Source organism: Schistocerca cancellata, chromosome 9, assembly GCF_023864275.1.
Source record: "Schistocerca cancellata isolate TAMUIC-IGC-003103 chromosome 9, iqSchCanc2.1, whole genome shotgun sequence".
In the NCBI taxonomy this organism is placed as follows: domain Eukaryota; kingdom Metazoa; phylum Arthropoda; class Insecta; order Orthoptera; family Acrididae; genus Schistocerca; species Schistocerca cancellata.
The window spans coordinates 100910652-100923130 of NC_064634.1; the positions used below are offsets into that span (position 1 = coordinate 100910652).

At 44.1% G+C, this 12479-nt stretch overlaps 1 protein-coding gene across 1 annotated transcript in view; it reads right to left on the bottom strand.

Moving 5' to 3' along the window:
• Positions 1 to 5269: 5269 nt before the first annotated feature.
• Positions 5270 to 12479, bottom strand: part of LOC126100928 (myogenesis-regulating glycosidase-like) — a 39713-nt gene continuing 32503 nt past the window's right edge. The window contains exon 6 of the mRNA XM_049911593.1: positions 5270 to 5516. Coding sequence (XP_049767550.1) covers positions 5317 to 5516 — 200 coding nt within the window. The 3' untranslated portion in view covers positions 5270 to 5316. The remainder of the gene's footprint in view (positions 5517 to 12479) is intronic.

The following is a 12479-nucleotide window of genomic DNA, read 5'->3' on the forward strand; positions in this document are numbered from 1 at the left end:
GACCGTAGTGGTTGCGCGGTTCCAGACTCTAGCGCCTAGAACCGCTCGGCCACAAAGGCCGGCACCTCGGTTCACACAGCTTGCATCGTCCAGAAGTGGTTTTGTGAGCACGATGATGAATTTTGGCCACCACAATCACCACATCTTAAATATTATTGAGCCTTTGTGGTCTCCTTTCGACAGAAGGGTGTATGATCCCTATCCACTCCCATCGTCATTACGTAAACTTGGCACTGTTTTGCAGGAAGAATGGTATAAGACTACCTTGGAAACCATACAGACCCTGTATTTATACAATCCGAGACGATTGGAAGCTGTTTTAAATGCCAATGGTTTTGTTACACGTAACAGGCATGGTAATGTGTTGTGTTTCTGGTGTTTCCACATTTTCGTCTACCCCCTGCAGAGTAAGCACGGAGAGCTATTTCTCAAAGTGTTTGTGAAACGTCGCTTCGGCCATTTCTATCGTATTGCTAGGAAAATCTCACGTATGGAAATCGTTGAAGGATTTCTCTAACGTTCATTGAAAAAATTTTTCTCAATTACATATCATAATCGGTATGAATAACTTTTTGATGTCTTCCATGAGAACTGTAATTTCTTTTCATGTTAGTTCGGTGTTGAATAGGAGTTGTCATTCAGAAATTCTTTTAATTTGTTTTTAAATGTTGGTTGGTTATCTGTCAGACTGATTATTGGGCAAAAGACCAAAAATTTTGGTGGCTGTGACGAAGTTAGATCTAACCCATAATGATGAAGGTAATCCTTTCTTCCAGAGTTGTAGCTATGCACTTCGCTGCTATTTTTGAATTGGGATGGTTTATTAATAACAAATTTCATAAGTGAATATATGTATTGCGAAGGTACTGTGAATATCCCGAGTTCCTTAAATAAATGTCTGCAAGGTGATCTTGGGTGGGCGCCAACTATTATTCTGATAACACACTTTTGTGCAATGAATACTTTTTCTCTTAATGATGAATTACCCCAAAATACGTTGCCATATAGAAGCAGTGAATGGAAATTGGCGTAGTAAGCTAATTTATTGATATGTTTATCACAAACATTTGCAGTAATCCTAATAGCATAAGTAGCTGAACATAGCCGTTTCAGCAAAACATCAATGTGTTTCTTCCAATTCAATTTTTCATCATTGCACATACCCAGAAATTTTTCATATTCTGCCTGAGCAACAGACTCCTGTTCATAGTCTATCTTTATCAATGGTGTTGTGCAATTTACTGTACAGAATTGCTTGTATTGTGTTTTCTCAAAATTTAGTGAGAATCCATTTGCAGAGAATCACTTAATTTTCTGAAAGACATTATTTACAGTTTTCTCAGCTAATTATTGTTTTTTGGGTGTGATTAATATACTTGTATCACCAGGAAAAAGAACAAGCTTTGCTTCTTCATGAATACAGAGTGGCAAGTCATTAATATATATTAAATATATTAAGAACAATAAAGGATCCAAGGCTGAACCCTGCAGTACACCATCCTTGATACCTTCCCAGTTAGAGCACTCTGCTGATTTTTGCAGACTATCTGTACTGTTAATTTCAACCTTCTGCATTCTTCCAGTTAAATATGAATTAAACCATTTGTGTACTGTCCTACTCATACCACAATACTTAAGCTTATCTAAAAGAACTTCATGATTCATACAATCAAAAGCCTTTCAGAGATCAAAAAATATCCCAGTGTGTGATGTTCACTTATTCCGAGTATTTAATATTTGAACAGTGACAGCATATACAGCATTTTCTATTGAAAAGACTTTCTGAAAACCAAACTGAAATTTTGTTAGTACTTCATTTTTACAAATCTGTGAACATACTCTTGAATACATTACTTCTTCAATGGTTTTGAATAAATCTGTGAGAAGTGAGACTGGGCGGTAGTTATTAGCATCAGACCTATCCCCTTTTTATGCAATGGTTTAATAAAAGCATATTTCAGTATATCAGGAAGAATGCCCTGTTTCAATGAGCTACTACATATATGGCTGAGAATCCTACTTATCTTTTGGGAATAAGCTTTAGTGCTCTATTGGAAATGCCATCAATTCCATATGAGCTTTTACTTTTGAGTGAATTTATTATTTTCCTAATTTCCATAGGAGAGATGAGTTGAATTTCAATTTTATCTACTTGCATAGGTAGTACCTCTTCAACATACAGCGTTGCATTTTTTGATGAATATCTGGATCCTGTATTCTCTACAACACTAAAAATTATTATTAAAAATATTTTCTACTTCTGAGTTTTTGTTAACAAACTTTTCATCGAGGTTGATAGAAGTATTGTCTTCCTGTGCTTTCGGTTGCCCTGTTTCCTTTTAGCAATATTCCAAATTGTTTTAGTATTATTAGCAGAGCACTGGACTAGGACAATTGAACAATCTATGAACTTTAATTCGAACTACACTCAAGCGCCAAAGAAACTGTATTCATATAGAGAGATATGTAAACAGGCAGGATACGGCGCTGCGGTTAGCAACACCTATAGAAGTGAACAAGTGTCTGACGCAGTTGTTAGATCGGTTACTGCTGCTACAATGGCAGGTTATCAAGATTTAAGTGAGTTTGAACGTGATGTTATAGTCGACGCACGAGCGATGGGACACAGCATCCCGGAGGTAGCGATGAAGTGGGGTTTTCCCATACGACCATTTTACGAGTGTACCATGAATAGCAGGAATCCGGTAAAACATCAAATCTCTGATATCACTGCGAACGGCAAAAGATCCTGCAGGAACGGTACCAACGACGACTGAAGAGAATCGTTCAAGGTGACAGAAGTTCAACCCTTCCGCAAATTGCTGCAGATTTATGCTGGGCCATCAACAAGTGTCAGCGTGGGAACCATTCAACGAAACATCATCGATATGAGCTTTGGGAGGCGAAGTACCCTTGATAACTGGATGACACAAAGCTTTACGCCTCGCCTGGGCCCGTCAAAACCGACATTGTAGTGTTGATGACTGGAAACCTCTTGCCTGGTCGGACGAGTCTCGTTTCAAATTTAATCGAGCGGGTGGACGTGTACTGGTAAGGAGGCATCCTCATGAATCGATGGTGCCCACAAGTCAGGAGGGGACTGTTGAAGCTCATGGAGGCTCTGTGATGGTGTGGGGTGTGTGCAGTTGGAGTGCTGTGGGATCCCTGATACATCTAGATATGACTCTGACAAGTGACGCATATGTAAGCATCCTGTCTGATACCTGCATCCATTCATGTCCTTTGTCCATTGGGACGGACTTGGGCAATTCCAGGACGACAATTCAGAATTAGTACAGAGTGGCTCCAGGAACACTTTTCTGACATTAAACACTTCGGCTGGCCACCAAACATCCTACACATGAACATTATGGAGCATATCTGGGATGCCTTGAACGTGGTGCTCAGAAGAGATCTCCACCCCTTCATACTCTTACGGATTCATGGTGTCAGTTCCCTCCGGCACTACTTCAGACATTAATCGAGTCCATGCCACGTCATGCTGCGGCACTTCTGCATGCTCGAGACGGCTCTACATGATATTAGGCAGGTGTATCAGTTTCTATGGTTGTTCAGTGTATATGTGAGATCCAAAACTGACCACATCAGTGGATGCTATACACCAAGAAAGTAGACTACTGACCAAAAAATTGCTACACCAAGAAGAAATGCAGTTAATAAACGGGTATTCATTGGACACATATAATATACTAGAACTGACATGTGATTACATTTTCACGCAATTTAGGTGCATAGATCCTGAGCACTACCCAGAACAACCACTCTGGCCGTAATAACGGCCTTATTACGCCTGGGAATTGAGTCAAACAAAGCTTGGATGGCGTGCACAGGTACAGCTGCTCATGCAGCTTCAACACGATACCACAGTTCATCAAGAGTAGTGACTGGCGTATTGTGACGAGCCAGTTGCTCAGCCACCATTGACCAGACGTTTTCAATTGGTCAGAGATCTGGAGAATATGCTGCCCAGGGCAGCAGTCGAACGTTTTCCGTATCCAGAAAGGCCGGTGCAGGACCTGCAACATGCGGTCGTGCATTATCCTGCTGAAATGTAGGGTTTCGCAGGGATCGAATGAAGGGTAGAGCCACGGGTCGTAAGACATCTGAATTGTAACGTCCATTGTTCAAAGTGCCGTCAGTGCGAACAGGAGATGACCGAGACGTGTAACCCATACCATCACGCCGGGTGATACGCCAGTGTGGCGATGACGAATACAAGCTTCCAATGTGCGTTCACCGCGATGTCGCCAAACACGGATGCGACTACCATGATGCCGTAAACAGAACCTGGATTCATCCGAAAAAATGACGTTTTGCCATTCGTGCACCCAGGATCGTCGTTGAGTACACCATCGCAGGTGCTCCTGTCTGTGACGCAGCGTCAAGGGTAACCGCAGCCATGGTCTCCGAGCTGATAGTACATATTGCTGCAAACGTCGTCGAACTGTTCGTGCAGATGGTTGTTGTCTTGCAAACGTTCCCATCTGTTGATTCAGGGATCGAGACGTGGCTGCACGATCCGTTAGAGCCATGCAGTTAAGATGCCTGTCGTCTCGACTGCTAGTGATACGAGGCCGTTGGGATCCGGCACGGCGTTACGTATTACCCTCCTGAACCCATCGATTCCATATTCTGCTAACAGTCATTGGATCCCGACCAACGCGATCAGCAATGTCGCGATACGATAAACCGCAATCGCGATAGGCTAGAATCCGACCTTTATCAAAGTCGGAAACGTGATGGTACGCAATTCACCAGTCAACGCCGGTCAACTGCTGTTTGTGTACGAGAATGCGGTTGGAAAGTTTCCTCACGTCAGCGCGTTGTAGGTGTCGCCACCGGCGCCAACCGTGTGTGAATGGTCTGAAAAGCTATTCATTTGCATATCACAGCATCTTCTTCCTGTCGGTTTAAAATTCGCCTCTGTAGCACGTCATCTTCGTGGTGTAGCAATCTAAATGGCCAGTAGTGTATTATGTCTATCTGTCGACCACATTAGTGCTGTAGACTATTTGTAGAACTACCCTTCAGCCAGTTTTGGAGCCAGCACAGCTACCGAGAAGAAGAGAAGAGGCTTATGCACAAAGAAGCAGGTTTGTTCCAAGTGGAAGCAAAGGAATTCAGTTGAATGTGCGGAAGAAATGATAATAAACGCTTGCATTAACGTGTATCACAAAACATATTATTTGGCACGAATACATTTTCAACACTGCAGGGACAAATCCGTTTGCTGGTGTTGTGCGAAGTACTCTGTTTCGCTGCTCGTGCGCACAGGGCCCGTTCAGGCCGTGACGTCTACGAGTCGACGATCCTGGTGAAGTAGGGCAGAGTGCTGAGCGGCGCCGAGTAGTCGTAGAGCCAGCGCGGGCCGCGCACTGTGGGGTGCTCGGGGTCGGCCTCGTCCCTCCAGGTGCCCGCCGGCAGGTAGATGTCGCGCGCGACGGCGCCCTCGTCCAGCACCGGCGCCACCAGGAGGTCCTCGCCCAGCAGGAACTCTGCACGCAAGGACACACAGAGCGGTGAGTGACAGAGGCAGGTGTCGTAACATGTACCAGAATACTAACGCGAATTCTTTACAGACGACTGGAAAAACTGGTAGAAGCCGACCTCGGGGAAAATCAGTTTGGATTCCGTAGAAATGTTGGAACACGTGAGGCAATACTGATCCTACGACTTATCTTAGAAGAGAGATTAAGGAAAGGCAAACCTACGTTTCTAGCAATTGTAGACTCAGAGAAAGCTTTTGACAATGTTGACTGGAATGCTGTCTTTCAAATTCTGAAGGTGGCAGGGGTAAAATACAGGGAGCGAAAGGCTATTTACAATTTGTGTAGAAAGCAGATGGCAGTTATAAGAGTCGAGGGACATGAAAGGGAAGCAGTGGTTGGGAAGGGAGTGAGGCAGGGTTGTAGCCTCTCCCCGATGTTATTCAATCTGTATATTGAGCAAGCAGTAAAGGAAACAAAAGAAAAAAGTTCGGAGTAGGCATTAAAATCCATGGAGAAGAAATAATAACTTTGAAATTCGCCGATGACATTGTAATTCTGTCAGAGACAGCAAAGTACTTGGAAGAGCAGTTGAACGAAATGGACAGTATCTTGAAAGGAGGGTATAAGATGAACATCAACAAAAGCAAAACGAGGATGATGGAATGTAGTCGAATTAAGGCGGGTGATGCTGAGGGAATCAGATTAGGAAATGAGACACTTAAAGTAGTAAAGGAGTTTTGCTATTTGTGGAGCAAAATAACTGATGATCGTCGAAGTAGAGAGGATATAAAATGTAGACTGGCAATGGCAAGAGAAGAGAAATTTGTTAACATAGAGTATTGATTTAAGTGTCAGGAGGTCGTTTCTGAAAGTATTTGTATGGAGTGTGGCCATGTACGGAAAAGAAACATGGACGATAACTAGTTGAGACAAGAAGAGAATAGAAGCTTTCGAAATGTGGTGCTACAGAAGAATGCTGAAGATTAGATGGGTAGATTACATAACTAATGAGGAGGTATTGAATAGAATTGGGGAGTAGAGGAGTTTGTGGCACAACGTGACTAGAAGAAGGGATCGGTTGGTAGGGCATATTCTGAGGCATCAAGGGATCACCGATTTAGCACTGGAGGGCAGCGTGGAGGGAGACCAATAGATGAATACACTAAGCAGATTCAGAAGGATGTAGGCTGCAGTAGGTACTGGGAGATGAAGAAACTTGCACAGGATAGAGTAGCATGGAGAGCTGCATCAAACCAGTCTCAGGTCTGAAGACCTCAACAACAACAACTACTATCGCCTGTCTACAAGTGACCAAGTGACAAATCAGTACCTGTCGACGGTACAGCATCGCTAAGCTGCTGACATTGTACCCGGTGACCCTACCGAAAAAATTAAGCGGTGAAGAGGGGAACTTGCAAATGGTTCAAATGGCTCTGAGCACTACGGAACTTAACTTCTGAGGTCATCAGTCCCCTAGAACATAGAACTACTTAAACCTAACCTACCTAAGGAGATCACACACATCCATGCCCGAGGCAGGATTCGAACCTGCGACCGTAGCGGTCGCGCGGTTCCAGACTGTAGCGCCTTGAACCGCTCGGCTCACTCCGGCCGGCGGGGAACTTGCAAGTGGTGTGTTGTCGGGTAAAGACTAAACAACTCCCTTGAGCTGTTAAATAAAGACCTGAACTGTCATCGAATTGGGAAGGTGGTCTGATCACAAGTGTTTTTAGAAATAATGACATGCGAATATATTTGCTTAATGTACAGCGGGCGATCAAAAAATTTCCTTCTGGGGGAGTTGCCGCAACGTAACGGGTCCCCGATGTGGGTATACGGGGTGAACATTAATCAAACCGACAAACCGCAGGGTCGGTATCCTGACTGGAAATGGAGTATAGAGGTCCTACGAACATGTGTCCTGAAATGTATCGCTGCCACAGTAGAAAGCGATAACGAATGAAAGTTCTTCTGATCAGAGGCCATGTGTTCTTTGTGTGTTGAAGGCTGTGTGGTTGGTCCGGTATTCATGGCGGGATCAAGCCAAAATAGTCGAATCCCTGCCCACACGGCCGGCCGGAGTGGCCGAGCGGTTCTAGGCGCTTCAGTCTAGAACCGCGCGACCGCTACGGTCGCAGGTTCGAATCGTGCCTCGGTCATTGATGTGTGTGGTGTCCTTAGGTTAGTTAGGTTTAGGTACTTCCAGGGGACTGATGATAGAAGTTAAGTCCCAAAGTGCTCAGAGCCATTTGAACCATTTTACTGACAAATCGCCGCAGCCAATTTCATCCGGAACGAGTTAGTGATTTACTGCTGATAAACAATAACCATAATTTTGTTTATGTTGCAAACAAGTGAAAAGTATGACAAGTTACGTTTCTAAATGTTTAATGTTCTTTGTATGCTTTCTTTATGAATTATTAGATTACAGGGATAGCACTTATTTCATGTTTCCCATTAATGAAAGGAAAAATATATCTTCTGGTAGGAAATGAGACTCGTCTTCTATCCGCGATGGTATTGAAATATTATTTTACTTTCCAACTGCTTTATGAATTTAGTTGTGTCACGTACCCGTTCTTGGAAACGTTACTTTTGTATTAAGTATTAAAAGAGAGGAGGACAGAGATAAATACATCGTGTGTGTGTGTGTGTGTGTGTGTGTGTGTGTGTGTGAGAGAGAGAGAGAGAGAGAGAGAGAGAGAGAGAGAGGCGTTGGTTCTGCACAGCACAGTGCAGTGCAGCGAGCCGGGGCGAGGCGAGGTGAGGCGCCAGCGGTGACCGGAAGCGCAGTCACGTAAATAATTAATGCGCAATTTAGTCCGTCTCATTCAGTCCTCGCCAGCGCCTTCTCTCTTCTTCGAGTATTGGTGAATTTAGCGCTTAGCGCCTCTGGAGCAAATCTCGAATCTGATTACCTTGAAGCGCAGGATAGTCTATGATACAGCTCCCATTACAGCATTCTCTGTTAATTCGTGTCGTACATAGCAGAACAGAAAATAGCATCATCACATTATCAGAACCGATAATTGAGAACTAAAAATGATTAGTGCGCACTAGGTTGATCATGAAGGTATTCACAATCAAATTTTCATATTCATGTAGCTACGGAGGAAAATCTGAAAATAGTTTGGCTAGCGCTGAAATAATTTTCCTGTCAGAAAGGCTATTACGTTTCGATGTAGTATCTTTAAGGTCAGTGCACTTTATCAGGTGTTTGACGGTTATATTTCTTCCCTTCTTCTTCTTTTTCTTGTGTCTTTGTCCCGCTCACTGTTAGCATGGTTATCAACGGATTTGGCATGGTTAACTTAGGGTCTTTCATGTGAAACTGAGCGAAAGTTTTCAAAACGTTTGCGAATCATGTAACTGAAATGGGACTTCGATGACGGCCTGGTATTTGCCTAGTGGTGTGTGGGAAACCTCCTAAAAACCATATCTAGGCTGGCCGGCACACTGATCCTTGTGGTTATTGCGCCGGCCAGATTCGGTCCAGGGCCCGCCCATCTCCCCGTCCCAGAAGCGGCGTTTTAACGCGCGTCACTATCCACTTGCGTTGTTATATTTCTTCCATAATTCGTGATTTTGGAAAGTATACGAAATAAGCATATACGATAGCGATAACTTATTCAGTTAAACCCTTTCCTCAGAAACTAAATTTGTATACAAATCGTATTAGGACGAAATAAGAAGACACCAGAAGCAGACTAGCTCCATGCTTCTTCTCCGAAGCTATCTGCATTCCCTTCGCCGAGAAAACCTTAATGTTAACGAACAAGACATCCTGATATCCTCTGTGCGTCACTCAAAAAACTAGTCAGTATTTTTCCAGGAAGATGAAAGCGTTGTTTCGAGCACCGTGACCGTTGGTGGATCTAGATCCACACAGCAATTGCCGCACACAATGTCGAAATTTGTAAAACCTTTGAAATGCGTGGCGTAAAATTTGGTCACTATTCTTCTACAATCTACCATACATTCACTTCTGACATCTCTATTACGCAAATGGTTCCGTTCACTTTTAATCGCATAGCTATCAATACCAAATTATTTATACAGGGTGGTCCATTGATCGTGACCGGGCCAAATACTCACGAAATAAGCGTCAAACGAAAAAACTACAAAGAACGAAACTTGTCTATCTTGAAGGTGGAAACCAAATGGCGCCATGGTTGGCCCGCTAGATGGCGCTGCCATAGGTCAAACGCATATCAACTGCGTTTTTTTTTAAATAGGAACCCCCATTTTTTATTACACATTCGTGTAGTAAGTAAAGAAATATGAATGTTTCAGTTGGACAACTTTTTTCGCTTTGTGATAGATGGCGCTGTAATAGTCACAAACATGTGGCTCACAATTTTAGACGAACAGTTGGTAACAGGTAGTTTTTTTTTTTTTTAAATACAGAACGTAGGTACGTTTGAACATTATTTCGGTTGTTCCAATGTGATGCACGTACCTTTGTGAACTTATCATTTCTGAGAACGCATGCTGTTACAGCGCGATTACCTGTAAATACCACATTAATGCAATAAATGCTCAAAATGATGTCCGTCAACCTCAATGCATTTGGCAATACGTGTAACGACATTCTTCTCAACAGTGAGTAGTTCGCCTTCCGTAATGTTCGCACATGCATTGACAATGCGCTGGCGCATGTTGTCAGGCGTTGTCGGTGTATCACGATGGCAAATATCCTTCAACTTTCCCCACAGAAAGAAATCCGGGGACGTCAGATCCGGTGAACGTGCGTGCCACGGTATGGTGCTTCGACGACCAATCCACCTGTCATGCAATATGCTATTCAATACCGCTTCAACCGCACGCGGGCTATGTGCCGTACATCCATCATGTTGGAAGTACATCGCCATTCTGTCATGCAGTGAAATATCTTGTAGTATCAGCGGTAGAACCTTACGTAGGAAATCAGCATACATTGCACCATTTAGATTGCCATGAATAAAATGGGGGCCAATCCATTCCCTGAGGATTGTTTGTAGTCCACAGATGACCATTATGCAGATTAACGATGCCAATTCTGGTAAACGACCTTCGTCGGTAAAGAGGATTGATGATAGAAATCCAATAATTGTGATGGTCTGGCGCAAAAATCATCGACAAAATCGTTCCCTTCGGGTGAAATCCGCTGCTGTTAAACCTTGCAGTCGCGGCAGGTTATACGCATAGTAGCGGCTGTCATGCTGGGGACTCACAATCGTGCTTTGGTATACACTATCTTGGCGGGCCACTTCCCTAGAGCTTGTACTATGGTTTGTTTCAGTATCCCATAGAACTTGGACCTCAAAATCTGGTGTACGCAGAGTCCGCCGCCTCCCTGCACGTTCGTCTGTCTGAAAGGATCCTTGATCACACGAACGCCCAAAAAGGGCCTTGAAATGTTGCTTGATGTGGGTGGTGTCTGTGAGGCTACTTGTTTTGGCATAGCCGTGCTGCCTCTCGACTCTTTTTCATCTGCTAGGCCGCAAACAAACACCATCTCTGAAACTGTGTGCCCGACCGAGACTCGAACTCGGGACCTTTGCCTTTCGCGGGCAAGTGCTCTACCATCTGAGCTACCGAAGCACGACTCACGCCCGGTACTCACAGCTTTACTTCTGCTAGTACCTCGTCTCCTACCTTCCAAACTTTACAGAAGCTCTCCTGCGAACCTTGCAGAACTAGCACTCCTGAAAGAAAGGATATTGCGGAGACATGGCTTAGCCAAGCCTGGGGGATGTTTCCAGAATGAGCACTCTGCAGCGGAGTGTGCGCTGATATGAAACTTCCTGGCAGATTAAAACTGTGTGCCCGACCGAGACACGAACTCGGGACCTTTGCCTTTCGCGGGCAAGTGCTCTACCATCTCTGCTTGTTCCCTACATGAATACCAGGCCATTCTGCTGCTTGCAGTACGCTGCATCAATCATGCAGACTGTAGCACAGAGGAAACACACGGAATGTGATCAGAAACTGGAAATTTGTGGTGAGTTCCTATGGGACCAAACTGCTGAGGTCATGGGCCCCTACGCGTACACACTACTTAATCTAACTTAAACTAACTTACGCTGAGGACAGCACACACACCCAAGCCCGAGGCAGGACTCGAACCTCAGACGGGAGTAGCCGCGCGAACTGTGACAAGGCGCCACAGACCTCGTGGCTACCCCGCGCGCCTCGTGGTCAAAGAAAGCGTTATTAGTCAGCGATATCTACCGTGAAAACGTTGCATTTCCGGACACATGTTCATTAGAAATTTTTTCCCCACTGCCACACAGGAATCCGTTCCTGCAGTTTTTCGGTTTTATTAATGTTTACCCTGTAATTGGCCCGACATGTAGACAGGGAATTAGAGTGGCATTCTTGTCTTTCCGGCGTGTGTGCGATAAATGAGGAAACGTGAACTATAGCGACGTCATTACCAAATGCGTCCAAACAGGATGAACGTGCTGTTATTCTTTTCTTGGCTGCCGAAAGACAAAACACCGGTAGACATCCGCGATCTTTTCCCACTGGTTGATGGCCTTCGCAGCCCAGCAAAGATACAAGCATACTGCGGAGGCGGCTCAAAGAGACATGCCAAGGAGCTCCTTTCTGCTAAGCATAGCTCATCGTAGTATAAACAAGCAAATCTTACAAAGGTAATCACGAGTTTTAGCAAAAGCAATAATATTGTAAGCAAAAAATGAAAGTGCAAATAAAGAGACGATTTTCATATTTTGGATCTTTCCTTTCCTCGTACGAGATACGTTAGGTAACATTCACTTGTTCCACAAAATTATGGTACAGAAGCCGCAAGTGAAAGTCCATCAGTGCGATCTTCTGCAATATTTGGCCGTGGTCGCTGAAAATGAAATGACATTTTGACAGACTGCGGATTAGTTCACGGGTGAGCATGTGATTGCAAGATTATTTTTTGCTTTATCCTAGTCAGTTAATGACTATATAAGGGAAAAATCAGATGTTCCATGT